At 41.6% G+C, this 14,810-nt stretch overlaps 1 protein-coding gene across 1 annotated transcript in view; it reads left to right on the top strand.

Moving 5' to 3' along the window:
• The first annotated feature begins 10,191 nt into the window (after positions 1–10,191).
• The window catches only part of LOC139576859 (neuronal calcium sensor 1-like), a 28,498-nt gene continuing 23,879 nt past the window's right edge, over positions 10,192–14,810 (top strand). The window contains exon 1 of the mRNA XM_071403403.1: positions 10,192–10,572. Within this exon, the coding sequence (XP_071259504.1) occupies positions 10,509–10,572 (64 nt within the window). The 5' untranslated portion in view covers positions 10,192–10,508. The remainder of the gene's footprint in view (positions 10,573–14,810) is intronic.

Below are 14,810 nucleotides of genomic sequence, written 5' to 3'. Positions count from 1 at the left end.
TCGCGTTTGGTGTGGGGGGGACAAAATACATTTATGCACGATGGCGCACGCGGGCAGCCGGTCTGGGTTCCGTGTTAGGTTGGATTTCTACAGCAGTGGAGGCTACTAAGGGCTGGAATGGAATGGTATCAAACACATGAATTATCAAACTCATAAATGTGTTTGATACCATTCCATTTACTCCATTCTGCCCATTGTTATGAGCCGTCCTCCCCGCAGCAGCCTCCATTGGTCTATAGGGTTCAGTTGGCATTCTGTTGGTGGTGGATCGATTACTTTTCCATGATTGTTTCCAATAGAAATCTATTCAACTCTGGCCTTTTGCTTTACTTCTGGAAGCGTCACTGCTTTAGGAGGCAGTTCGCTCTGACGCATACTGAGCTTCTCACTCTTCTATCAATTTGGACAGTTTTTTACAAACTCTTTTGTGTGCTTTTGATGCATTATTAACAAGTAGCCCTTGGACCATATAATTTAGCTGTGTGTATAATTGGTGGAAAATGAAATTCTTGCACCTCAGTAATGTACTTGAAAGACAATCATTTGATGCACTTCAATTAGAAATAGAACTAGTTTCCATTAATCTAGGTCACGCTATTAAATTCCCTTTCCAATATTCCTTTGATGTTATTGGACTGTCACTTAATAAAATGAAATCATGAAAAATATATGCGAAGGCCTCTGAATAAGACAGTTCTTTTTTTGTATTTTTTTTATAGATTTTATTTCTACTTATATATTCCGTAGTTGTCTGTACTTTCTCTACGAGAATATTGCAGTCTAGGCATACAATCCAATCTTAGATTACCAATGATGTTGATTGGCAAAGATATACCCTAATCTCTGTTTGTAGGTGTTGATTGTTGCCAAACCCTTCTAGAAGTGACAAACCTTTAAAACTCGCTGAAGGTTTTGGCGGTTTAGAAAGTACTTGAGCCAAATCTAATATGATATTTCTGCTGCTGTCCTCCTGTTGGATGAAGGGAGATCAGACTGGGCAGCCAGCAACTCCAGTTGGCCCTGAGGAGGAGGACAAACTGGTTGCCAGGCTGGTTAACTTTCAAGGTGAAACCTGCTACATCTCACATCTGACCGAGTATGCACTGTATACAGTGGGGCAAAAAAAGTATTTAGTCAGCCACCAATTGTGCAAGTTCTCCCACTTAAAAAGATGAGAGAGGCCTGTAATTTTCATCATAGGTACAATTCAACTATGACAGACAAAATTAGAAGAAAAAAAATCCAGAAAACCACATTGTAGGATTTTTAATGAATTTATTTGCAAATTATGGTGGAAAATAAGTATTTGGTCACCTACAAACAAGCAAGATTTCTGGCTCTCACAGACCTGTAACTTCTTCTTTAAGAGGCTCCTCTGTCCTCCACTCGTTACCTGTATTAATGGCACCTGTTTGAACTTGTTATCAGTATAAAAGACACCTGTCCACAACCTCAAACAGTCACACTCCAAACTCCACTATGGCCAAGACCAAAGAGCTGTCAAAGGACACCAGAAACAAAATTGTAGACCTGCACCAGGCTGGGAAGACTGAATCTGCAATAGGTAAGCAGCTTGGTTTGAAGAAATCAACTGTGGGAGCAATTATTAGGAAATGGAAGACATACAAGACCACTGATAATCTCCCTCGATCTGGGGCTCCACGTAAGATTTCACCCCGTGGGGTCAAAATGTTCACAAGAATGGTGAGCAAAAATCCCAGAACCACACGAGGGGACCTAGTGAATGACCTGCAGAGAGCTGGGACCAAAGTAACAAAGCCTACCATCAGTAACACACTACGCCGCCAGGGACTCAAATCCTGCAGTGCCAGACGTGTCCCCCTGCTTAAGCCAGTACATGTCCAGGCCCGTCTGAAGTTTGCTAGAGAGCATTTGGATGATCCAGAAGAAGATTGGGAGAATGTCATATGGTCAGATGAAACCAAAATATAACTTTTTGGTAAAAACTCAACTCGTCGTGTTTGGAGGACAAAGAATGCTGAGTTGCATCCAAAGAACACCATACCTACTGTGAAGCATGGGGGTGGAAACATCATGCTTTGGGGCTGTTTTTCTGCAAAGGGACCAGGACGACTGATCCGTGTAAAGGAAAGAATGAATGGGGCCATGTATCGTGAGATTTTGAGTGAAAACCTCCTTCCATCAGCAAGGGCATTGAAGATGAAACGTGGCTGGGTCTTTCAGCATGACAATGATCCCAAACACACCGCCCGGGCAACGAAGAAGTGGCTTCGTAAGAAGCATTTCAAGGTCCTGGAGTGGCCTAGCCAGTCTCCAGATCTCAACCCCATAGAAAATCTTTGGAGGGAGTTGAAAGTCCGTGTTGCCCAGCAACAGCCCCAAAACATCACTGCTCTAGAGGAGATCTGCATGGCGGAATGGGCCAAAAATACCAGCAACAGTGTGTGAAAACCTTGTGAAGACTTACAGAAAACGTTTGACCTCTGTCATTGCCAACAAATGGTATTTAACAAAGTATTGAGAAACTTTTGTTATTGACCAAATACTTATTTTCCACCATAATTTGCAAATAAATTCATTAAAAATCCTACAATGTGATTTTCTGGATTTTTTTTCCTCATTTTGTCTGTCATAGTTGAAGTGTACCTATGATGAAAATTACAGGCCTCTCTCATCTTTTTAAGTGGGAGAACTTGCACAATTGGTGGCTGACTAAATACTTTTTTGCCCCACTGTATATAGGGTGATTGTTAACCCATTAGACTGCTGTATCTTACTCCATGCCATACTGTCATGAAACACAGATGAGTGTAGAAGTTATTTTAATAAGTATTTTAGGCCAGCAAATGCCATTAAATCCAGGAACAAATTTGACATGCCTTTTTTGCTGCCATACTCAATCATGTCAGTTTGCTCTTAAATTGTGTCAGATTGTCTACTTTTGTGAACTTTCTTCTTTCACTTCATCTAGTATGATGTGTATTTCACTTAAGTTCAAGTTGTATTAGTATGTACAGGATACACATGGTATACACCGTCCAACAAAATACTTAGTCATGGAGACAGAATTGTTTAGTTCAAAGTGATGTTTTATGAATTCATTTTTTATTTACCCACTGGGCACAAACTGGTTGAATCAACGTTTCCACATCCTTTCAAACCCCCAAAATTGATGTGATGTTGAATCTATGTGGAATCTGATTAGTTTCTAAAAAAAATAATAAATATGAGGGCATTTCGTCTCTTTTTTCACCCAACGTGTTAACCAACGTGTTAACTTTGAATTCACGTCAGTTGACAACTCAACCAAATGTAAATCAAAACTATAGACATTGATCTGATGTTTGTGCCCAGTGGGTATTGTGTTGTATTAAAGGCCTTTGATTAAATGAAATGGGTAAAAACACCCTCTCATGACACTCTCTAGGGTTTATTTCTATGTTTTTCCTGGTATTGGTATATTAGCAGTGAGTATTTAAATTCTAAATAGACTTATTTTACCCTGACACTGCTCAAGCCAGCCTACTCTGCAGCATGATTATGGAGGGAAAAGAATTGCCCCTGTTGAGATCATAGTTCCCAGACAATGTTCTAATTAACCAGAAATGTTAACTGACAGGAAGATAATTGAGTCTGTGTAATTCACTTACTGTTAATAAAGACATGATTCTTTTTCTCTCTTAATCAACACATGCTTTTGATGCTATGGAGTAGCACATACCAAATGTTATCAAACTGTAAGAATCTGGTGTTTAGATATTTTGCACTAATATGGTGTTTGGCAAATTGGAACTCTGTTGTCAAGGCAGGAATCTCTCTCTCTCACAGTGAGCATAGTTTATCTCTATAAAGCTGGGATTCCAGTCCCATCTGCCATTAGTCGGCTAGATGTCTTCCTGTTGTCAGTCTGAATTAACAGCTGGGTATTAGGCACTATACCAACAGAGCTGCTTTACTAAACCCTGCTGCCCCCCTGGAATAGCAGCACAACTCAGATAAATGTACTAGTGGGGAGTCTAGTCTCAAAGACGAGAGAGGGGATTCAGTTTTTATGAAGCACTAAATTTAACATAGATATATTTCCCCAGGTTGGTACAACAGAAATTTCCGCTCTGCGTATGCTTCTAAGCAGTTTTTTTTATATAGCATGGGAGGACAGACGGAAGGGGATTGAAACATACCTCAGTGAACGGATGTCATTCGGAGTGCTCTGTGTGTTCTGTACGGCAGGGCCATCAGATAAACTAGTCCACTGCCTCTTATATTTTGTCATGACTAGCACTGACCACCACATTCTGAAGCTGTCACAAGAAAGGAGAGCAGCACTAGCCTCGGTGGCCCAGACTGGGAGTTCCTTCCTTTGTGCTTTTTGTGCATTTTGTCCTCAGTGACACCTGCTGAGGCATTGTCCTGATGGTTTGGAACATTGTGCTGTTGTAGGGAACTCTTTATGTATTGCCCTTTGAAATTACAAAAAAATTGTGATTGTCAACTCACCAAGTTAATAAATTGTGTCCTGCTACAGTAAGTCAGCAGAGTGTTTACTTGTGAAGTTCAGTCTAACATACAAGATTGTAATTATTTGGGTTTGTCCAGTATATATTTCAGTATTTGCTCATCTTTCGTGCTGTGTTTATAGAGTATATCTGTCACTGTGATTCATCAAATGTGCATTCATTTGAAAAGTTATGTCCTTCACTATTTATGAAAGTGCAATAATGATTGATCTGATGCTGAGCAAATAGTACAGCAGCACATAAAAAATATCACCAATAGCCTCATAACCTTTATTCAAATATATGGATATTTTCTTTAATTGTTTGGGGTGTTGTTTATGCAGGAGGGTGGCTGTATTTTCACAGTTGTAATGTAATATATGATCTGTAAGATCTGGCTACACACAGGAAATCTGTGCAATATTTCCCTCCAGGGTCATGTATTTAGAAATGAATACATGGCTCTCTTTCCCTCTACTAATTTTATTGCATCCCCATGCTGTGCCAGGCATGGAAATTCAAGTCAGTCAGTAACTATTAGACAGGTTTAGCTGTGTACTGCTTCCATAACACATCCAACTGACTGGGCTGACTATTATATTCTTGTTGGATTGTTTTAAGTTATTCACTATAACATAAGGTGTGGACATGAATGTTGATTGAGGTGGATATGATTTTTTTTTTTTAATTGGTTCACAGTTCAGATCATGTGTGCTTGTGCACGGGGCAGTATGGTATAAGGTTTTTGGTGACAGATGGGCAAATGTGTGTTCCTGGTTCCTGACTGTGCCCAACACTTGGCAAACATATAGCTTTTCCAGTCGGTGCGCTGGGTGTTTTTTAACCAGGATAGTGCAGTCTGTGTCTCTCAGCACTGGCCAAGGTCCCCCTCCCCAACCCTGCATCATCCCCACAAATCATTTGAAGCTACTTTCACCCTTACTTTCCTAACGCATCAATGCACCTTTAGGCAATGTGTGTTGGTAAACCTTGAAGATACAAGCAAAATGTAGTAGTAGTATAAGCTTTACATTGTTGTAGGCAAGCATTTGCCACTTTTTGTTCTTTCTCATTGCAATAAAACACACAGCATATTTGTATTATTACTAATATGGTCATTAATCATTTTAAATAATGAGCTAATGTGGCAATTGGAAGAATTCTTCCATGTTGTGTTGTTAGCATGTTGTTGTTGTTGCTACCATGTTGTTGTTGTTGCTACCATGTTGTTGTCATGTTGTGTTGCATGCTGTGTTGTCATGTGTGGCTGCCATGCTATGTTGTCTTAGGCCTCTCTTTATGTAGTGTTGTGTCTCTTGTTGTGATGTGTGTTTTGTCCTATATTTATATTTAATTTATTTGTATTTTTAATCCCAGCCCCTGTCCCCACAGGAGGCCTTTTTCCTTTTGGTAGACTGTCATTGTAAATTACAATTTGTTCTTAACTGACTTGCCTAGTTAAAGGTTCAATAAAATAAATAAATACTGAGAGACACATAGATGATGTTGTGTGGCAGTTTATCTTAATCTATTCCTCTGAGAGTATACCTGATATTGGTGCAATATAAGGGACTGCAGGACTCTGTTGTGAATACTAAAAGTCTGGCGCGAGCCCCTGTCAGATACAGTGTGTTCTTCTCTGTTGTGAATGTGAAGAGGATGTGCTGACTGCCTCCAGCTTCTAACCTTTAGTCAACCCAGTCCCAGTTCACTTAATCCCAAACAATTTAGCCTGTAGCTGGTTGACAGATGTAGAAATGGAAACTGATGGATTGGATTCACCGTTTGTGTACCATGTCTCCTAGAGGTCTGAACCAAGAGTTTGATATCAGACCATTTGTTACATGAATAAGTCACTTTGATTTGTCTTGCCTTCCAGGTCACCCACTTGGTCATTTAGTAAATATATATTATTTTCTGAAACTACTTAGTGTACCCATGGTACATGGGCTCCTGCGTGGCGCAGCGGTCTAAGGCACTTCACCTCAGTGCAAGAGGCGGCACTAGTCTGTGGTTCGAATCCAGGCTGCATCACATCCGTCCGTGATTGGGAGTCCCATAGGGCGGTGCACAATTGGCCCAGCATTGTCCGGGTTTACCCTGGGTAGGCCGTCATTGTAAAAAAGAATTTGTTCTTAACTGACTTGTCTAGTTAAATAAATGTTATATATATTTAAACCCATCTCATTGTTATTAAATTATTAGAGCTACACAAATTGTTTTTGCACCCACCATGAGTCATGTCCGCAATGGTCACGTGAGGTGAAATGTGTATATGTGAGCACTCAGTTTGTTAGACGTAACGAAGATCCATTTTGGATCGAACCGTTGTCAATACACCAGTGAATTGGGAGCTTTAACAGTATTCATTATTAGCCCAGCAACTATGTTTTTAAGGATGTGCGTATGATCACAAACTGTGCCTCCAGCTTCTAACCTTTACTCAAACCAGTCCCAGTTCACTTAAACCCAAACAATTCATTTGAAATAAACATTTAGCCTGTAGCCCGTTGACAGATACAGAAATTGAAACTGATGGGGAGGTCTGCGCTGTGCATGTGTTTGGGGATTTTATCTGACCAGGGGTGCAGTTCTCTGGCCTAGGATGAACCGTTTTACATCGCTTTTCTGTAAAATGCTGGAAAAACAACAATAAACCCAACAGCTAGAAAGTAATCTCTCCTCTAACTGTCCTTATGTTCTTCAAATTCCATTGTAATGACAAAGTAAACCCTCATCCAGAACAACACAGCATCACTCGAGACGGTTCTCTCAAGGTGATGCGATTTAAAAGTGATCCCAGCTCCACTGCCGTTGTGCCCTTGAACAAGGCACTTAACCCCAAAATTGCTCCAAAGGCACTGCACCACTGTTTACCCGGTGCCACGTTGGTGTGCGTCTGCGGGGTTAGTAAAGGCAGAGGACGAATTTCCGTTTCTAACCAAATGGAAAATAAAGTATACTATTCTATTACACATGCAGGAAAACAAATTAGGTTTGCTTTCCTATTGTTTCTCAATTGTTGTTCATTTTAAATAATTTCACAATACCTCTGATTTACAGTTCAAGGCTTTCGAAAATAGCACAGGAAATAAAGGGTTAATAGCCAATTGTGTCCAGTGGTTCGGACTGCGATGTTCTGAATCGAGTCGATGACAGTGGAAGAGAGCGGCAAGAAATCCGCGCTCTTGTACAGATGCCTCGCGGGAAAGAACATAATTCGTCCATTTACAGTAGTCAATTCCGGATGCCAACCTGAAAATTAATTAAGGTGAGTGTTTCAAAAGAAAGCTGTTATGTCTGTTACAAGGGTAATATTTGTCATAGATTGGACAGTGAAAGTCGTTTGAGAAGTAACCGAATGACAGGTACAAAGCGAAGAGCTCACAGTGGCTTATATTAGATTTCCTTCACGGTGGCCAAATCTGTAAACTGTTAGTGTTGCTAAGCAATAGTGCTGGAACCGTCTCTGCGTCTGGTACTTTTGCACCACCTGGAAAGGTAGGTTGATGCACAGAGCCCAATAAAAGTTTCACAGATTTTAGCCTCGTCTTTCCTTATTGATTTGTTATTAAGTTATTTTGTTGTAAGAAACATCACCCAGCCTGGGTATAGTGGAAATATTGTAGTGAACTCAAACCAAAATGCATGAGGTTTGTTCAATGAGGATCAAAATTATATCTAATTTAGATTTTATTTTCAGTGCACCTTGCAGAATTGATTGTTTTTGGATAACATATATGCTACATTGAATGACCCACAGTAGGGTATTATTGATCCAATTTATGTAGTATTGGCAAGAGCAGCCCTGTATTGTGAGGGCTGCATACTGGAGCAGGGCATGTCTCTCACCCCAGTGAAAGTCAAGCAAGTTGCTCTTTGGCTGTATCTGCTTTTCCTGTTGAAATTTACCCACACACCAGTGGGTCACCTGTATTTTATGTTAATGTAGGCTCTAGTGTAATTTGTTGAAGACACACATCAGCTATTTTTTTTACTTTTCCCGTTGAAATACAATATTCCAAGTATAAATACATTAATGTACTTAAGGGTAAAAAAATATAGTATTACACAAAATTGTGTTTTTTTAGACACAACTCCCAATTACAAGGATTAGGCCATTCAAGGAGTTGGTCTGATGTGATGTCATCCCGCCTGGCTTGCAGGAACAATAGAGGAGCATTAGAGGACAAAAGATACCTGGACCAGCTTTTGAGATGTGCTTTTTGTTAAGTAAATCAGGTGATACATTAGGTGAAAAGCAGACTGGAGTAGTACTTTAAGACATGGGGTGAGCAGAATCAACAACCTCTGCATCATTCAAAACAGTTGCTTTGTGAGAAGGTGTTAAAGTTCACAGTTTTCTATTATGTAAATGTTGGCTTAAAAGTACCCACAAATTCTTATTGTCAATGACGGCCTAGGAACAGTGAATTAACTGCGTTGTTCAAGGGCAGAATTACATATTTTTACCTTGTCAGCTCGGGGATTTGATCCTGCAACCTTTCAGTTACTAGTCCAACACTCTAACCACTAGGCTACCCTGCCGCCCCATGACCTGGGCTTGGCCCCAGGGCAGGTCCGCCGGAGCCATGGCACAGTGAGACGCGGGTGCCGGTCCACGTAGATGGAAACAGAAAAGTCTTGAGTCTTTTGGGTAAAACAACAGGGTAAATCCTCAGTGGAAACTCGGCAACAGTGAGTGTTTGAGGAGAACAAGTGCTCAACATCTGACACAGATGAGTGCTCCTGTCATTGGTGTGGAGTGGGTGAGATCTCAGGGATTAAGGATAGCTGATGTTCACAGTAGTCTGGCCCTCCTGGCACTGCCTTGACCTTGCAACTGCTGTTTGTTTTCACAGTGTCTGGGTTACCCGGGAAAACAGTGCTGAGCAAACACAAGGATGATTACCACCACCACAGTTACATGCATGGAGAAGACAGTCCTGGCCAGGAACGGAACAAACACATAGGCATAGATCCTAATGCTTACTGAGATACGGTGTCCTGTCCTGAGGCTCAGTCAGCTGCTGGGGTTAAGCATCAATGAATGCCACCTCAGGCCTTTGATACAGAGAAATTCCATGATCCATCTCCTGTCGTCTGTGAGAGGCTGAAATCATTAGGTTACACTGTGCCGCCGTGAGGCCAGGCAGTAGGGAAAATTATGAGTCAGAATGGAGGAGAAAAGTGAACTGTCATTCTGTAAATCCCTCAGCCTGGAAACATACTGGGAAAACCGCCTTAGCCGTTCATTCAAAGAATTGGGACATTTCTATTTTCTCTCTCATTTCGGCATTTTGCATTTTAAATGACAGTTTAAGTCACAGAGCCCTTTTGACTTTTCTGCTGCTGTGTCCGAAGGATGCCCTACTGGGATCTGAGTTCAAGCCGGGGGTGTAATTGAAAAGGGAATGCTTTTGAGGCCAAGTATTTTAGTTTACCCACCCCCTTATCTCAGCTGTGAAGAGGGAGGATTCTCTTATAAGTTACCCGAAACCACAGAGACAGTGGTGAGAAAAGAGGGTGGGATAGAGTGAAAGGGGGAAAAGGAGGGGTGAGAGGAACAGTGAGCAGAGTGTGAGGGAGTGAGCGTACACAAAACCCAGACACTGGGTGACTCCTGTAACCAAGGACGAAGGTAGCAACGCATCACAACGCCACTCTCGCCCACTGGACATTCTAAAGAAAGGAGAGGCGAACACTCAGACTCAGATACTCAGCAGTCTCCCATTATTCAGTCCTGAACCCCTGGGGTTGGAGTGGCTGCCCTGGAGGGCTGAAGTCTTGACACATCCAGAGTGGACTGCACTGAACACAAGACTGATGTGGGTGGATTGAGTTCGATCCTCTTTCAGAGTTGACTGTTTCAGTGGTATAATTGTATTGCTTTCCTCTACTGGCCGATATTTGCATCTGTTTGACCAGCGAGGTCTGGAGTGAGAGGGTTGTTCAGTTAGTTTGTGTCAAGGTGGAGCAGGAGGAGGCGTGGAGGAGTAACCCAAGGCAGTAAGGAGAAAGGTACAGACCATGGGCAAATCAAACAGCAAGCTCAAGCAGGAGGTGGTGGAGGAACTGACCAGGAAGACCTACTGTGAGTAGCCTTCTAGCCTTTTTCTGTTCTCTCTTTTCAACGGGACTGATCAGACATGGATTGTAAAAAATGCTAATATATTTTTATTTGTGGCGATCACAAAATCATTGTAACATGCAGTAACTAATCCTATTTAGGTTAATACCCATAACAGCACTATAATAGCAGTGACCCAAGACGATCTATAATCATTATCGTTTTAAGCGTTTTATGATGAGCAACAGTGAATAGAAATAGTACTAAATGTGTGCCTCATATGAACTGGTTTGCGTGTAGCCTGTGTAAGACATCTTCGCCTCTGTTTCTCTTAATCCTCAGAATCAACAGCACAAATTAAATGTCAGCTCCACGGTGGATATAGCCTTCATATTTTTGCATAAATACTCATATGGTGTCACAAATTATGATTAGTTTAGGTCTGGAAGTGGTTCTAATCAGCGTCTTTTGAAACACTCCACTGGGAAGGAGAGATCTTTGAAAATGCTGATGGGGGTTAAGACTTTGGATCAGCAATCACACTGGTGTTTTGCCAAAGATAGCAAATATGGGCTTGCTGGAGCCTTCATACATTTCCATAAGTATGCACATTTAGGCAAAGTGTTTTAAAAGGTCTTTAAGTAGCAGGCGAAATAACAATATTTTCATTGTTGGCAATACATCACTTAATCTATGTAAGCAAAGTAGACTGGAGGCATTTGTAGACATAACAAGATAATCAAAATTATGTTATTTAGGCCTAAACTCTCTAATCACAGAATCCATATAAGCCAAGCCATCCATTGTGGATAAAAACAATAATATTTTGTTATTTTAGTACTTAACAGACTAGAGTTTAACTGATTGTTCAAATGTGTTGCCCTCACTGTATCTAGTCTAATGGATGGCTAGCCTGTAGCATAGCATGCCAGGTGTTGGGTGGGAGTTGACAGCCTATGGCTGCCTAATGACAGTGTTTTTCACACGGTGGGCTTCACCCCACCACAACCAGGGAAGGCTGCTGTGACAGGAAATTGCAGGGGTGAGGAAGATTGTGCTTCGTGCTGGGATGGGCTATTTGCTGCTGTCCTTTAGCCAGCTCTCTTTCCTGTTTTCTCCCTCTTCTGATTCTCTCTCTCTATCTCCCTCGCTTACTCTCTACATCCCCTGATTGCCCTCTTTGAGCAAGGAATTAACTAGTATAATTAGGATCTTATCTGCTTAGCTTTGCTCAGAGGGGCACCCAGCCTTTTCTCCCAGCATGCCCACTCCCTTACCCCGCTCTTGTCTAACTTAGACCCCTTATCATTTCTCTCCTCATTATGTCTCCTTCCCTCCTCTTTCTGGTCCCTCTTCTCCCTATCCTGTTGAGAAGCTTAAATATCCTTCCTCTGACTTATAGCATTTACATACATTTGAGTCATTTCGCAGACACTCTTATCCAGAGCGACTTACAGTTAGTGCAGTCATCTTAAGATAGCTAGGTGGGACAACCACATATCACAGTCATAGTAAGTACATTTTTCTTCAATAAAGTAGCTATCAGCAAAGTCAGAGCTAGGAAGGGAGGGGGGAAATCAAGTGCGAATGTTGGTTCACAAAATTCTTCAAATTTTTTTTTGGGGGGGGGGGGTGATGCGGAGGGAGGTGTTGTGGGATTATTTAAGATACTCTTTGAAGAGGTAGGGTTTCAGATGTTTTCAGAAAATGGGCAGGGACTTTCTTCCTTTCCCATAGGAAGATGTTTTCAGTGATCAATTTTGAGCTCAGGATGTTGTAGGCCTGCTTTCAGTGCCATACTAAAATATTAAAAGAAGCTGGCTTACACTCCTATCATGTCCAAGGCACACACCCAACTTAGAGGAGGAGCACCGTCTGTGCATTAGCTAAATTTAGGGATGCTGTTCTGCAGATTTTTTTTATTTTGCATCCAAGGTACTTTGACAGCCAGTCAAGTAAATCTCATAAGCAACTTTTTCACTCTTATTGCCAACCTCAGTTTGATCCAATGCCAAATTTGAGACATTCTCTTTTGATACTTCAAAGTAATTTTTATTTGATTTTATTTCAGCTTTATTTAACCAGGTAGGCCAGTTGAGAACAAGTTCTCATTTACAACTGCGACTTGGCCAAGATAAAGCAAAGCAGTAGGACAAAAACAACAACACAGAGTTACACATAAACAAACATACAGTCAATAAAACAATAGAAAAATCTATGTACATTGTGTGCAAATGTGGAAGAGTAGGGAGGTAAGGCAATAAATAGGCCACAGAGGCGAAAATAATTACAATTTAGCATTAACACTGGAGTGATAGATGTGCAGATGATGATGTGCAAGTAGAGATACTGGGGTGCAAAAGAGCAAGAGGGTAAGTAATAATATGGGGACGAGGTAGTTGGGTGTGCTATTTACAGATTGGCTGTGTACAGGTACAGTGATCGGTAAGCTGCTCTGACAGCTGATGCTTAACGTTAGAGAGGGAGATATCAGACTCCAGCTTCCGAGATTTTTGCAATTTGTTCCAGTCATTGGCAGCAGAGAACTGGAGGAAAGGCAGCCAAAGGAAGTTTTGGCTTTGGGGATGACCAGTGAAATATACCTGCTGGAGCGTGTGCTACGGGTGGGTGTTGCTATGGTGACCAGTGAGCTGAGATAAGGTGGGGCTTTACCTAGCAAAGACTTAGATGACCTTGAGCCAGTCGGTTTGGCGACGAATATGTAGTGAGGGCCAGCCAACGAGAGCATACAGGTCGCAGGGGTGGGTAGTATATGGGGCTTTGGTGACAAAACGGATGGCACTGTGATAACTGTGATAGACTACAACCAGTTTGCTGAGTAGAGTGTTGGAGGCTATTTTGTAAATGACATCGTTGAAGTCAAGGATCGGTAGGATAGTCAGTTTTACGAGGGTATGTTTGGCAGCATGAGTGAAGGAGGCTTTGTTGCGAAATAGGAAGCGGATTCTAGATTTAATTTTGGATTGGCGATGTTTAATGTGAGTCTGGAAGGACAGTTTACAGTCTAACCAGACACGTAGGTATTTGTAGTTGTCGACATATTCTAAGTCAGAACCGTCCAGAGGTGTGATGCTAGTCGGGCGGGAGGGTGCGGGCAGCAATCGGTTGAAGCGCATGCACTTAGTTACTAGCATTTAAAAGCAGTTGGAGGCCACGGAAGGAGTGTTGTAAGCTCGTTTGGAGGCCTATCTATAATGATACCAGTCTTACAGGTTTGGTTGTGCAAGACAGAAAGCAGAGAGGCTTCCTGTGCTTGGCTTCTGTCACTATTAGCTATTGCAATTTGCCACTGTAACAAGCATTTTATATAACATGTTATGCCTAAAGGCATAGTATACCCATCTTTTAATGTAGGGGGCCACAGTTTAGCCTACTGTACCTAAAACTGAACACGCCTAAATGGTTTTCCAAATGACTGGTCTGATATCACGTGGAAAGAGCAAGCCCTGTCAAATGACTTGAGGATGTAATAGGTGTTTTTGTTAGCCGTCAGACTCAGCTCAGAGGTTGATACTGACAGAGTGCAAGCTGGATGTGTGTGAGCAGGCCCTGCAGGGCAAAGGGAGCTGAGCTGCTAGCCCTGGCCTCACTGCTTTCCTCCCTCCTTATAGGCTGATTATATTACTGCCCATTGCCTTTGACTGAGTTATGTAATAAAACTTGATTGAATCGCAGGCATTGTGAATTGCCTCAATTATTTGATGCCATTGACTTTTGAGGCCATTTTAATGGTAGCTTGGCTGGCCTGACAGTCATAAGATCGACTCTGTCATTTCTGAATGTGCCACATGATGATTCCCTGTGAATCGCTGAGCGAAGCAAAGTGAAGCAGGGATGAACATGTCTCTATACTGCACTTATTCTAACTGCACCAGTCAGTCACCATATGTGATTAAATAACACCAATATTGTAACCAGTCTGTTGGAGAGAATTAATAGCCTGGCTTATGGCTGCGACCATAATAACAGTTACATTTTTCCCTTGCTTGCAATATTCCTGTAAGCTGTCACTACATAATATGGAAGATCTAGTGACCGCTGCTCTCAGAACAGGTGCGTTGACCAAAATGTAATAGAATTACAAAATTCTATTACATAGCTGGTCCACACTCAAAAAAAAGATTCAAGGTTTCTTTTTAGTATTTATTTCACGGTAGATAGACAAACATTTCGACCTAAGCCTTCGTCAGTGTCATCAGCGTCTCCTCTGAAGGTGTGCTTCTATATTGTGAACTTGTTTA

This window comes from Salvelinus alpinus, chromosome 5 (genome assembly GCF_045679555.1).
Source record: "Salvelinus alpinus chromosome 5, SLU_Salpinus.1, whole genome shotgun sequence".
NCBI classification, from domain to species: domain Eukaryota; kingdom Metazoa; phylum Chordata; class Actinopteri; order Salmoniformes; family Salmonidae; genus Salvelinus; species Salvelinus alpinus.
The sequence above is the reverse complement of the archived record's forward strand: the minus strand, read 5'-3'. Positions and strand labels throughout refer to the sequence as shown.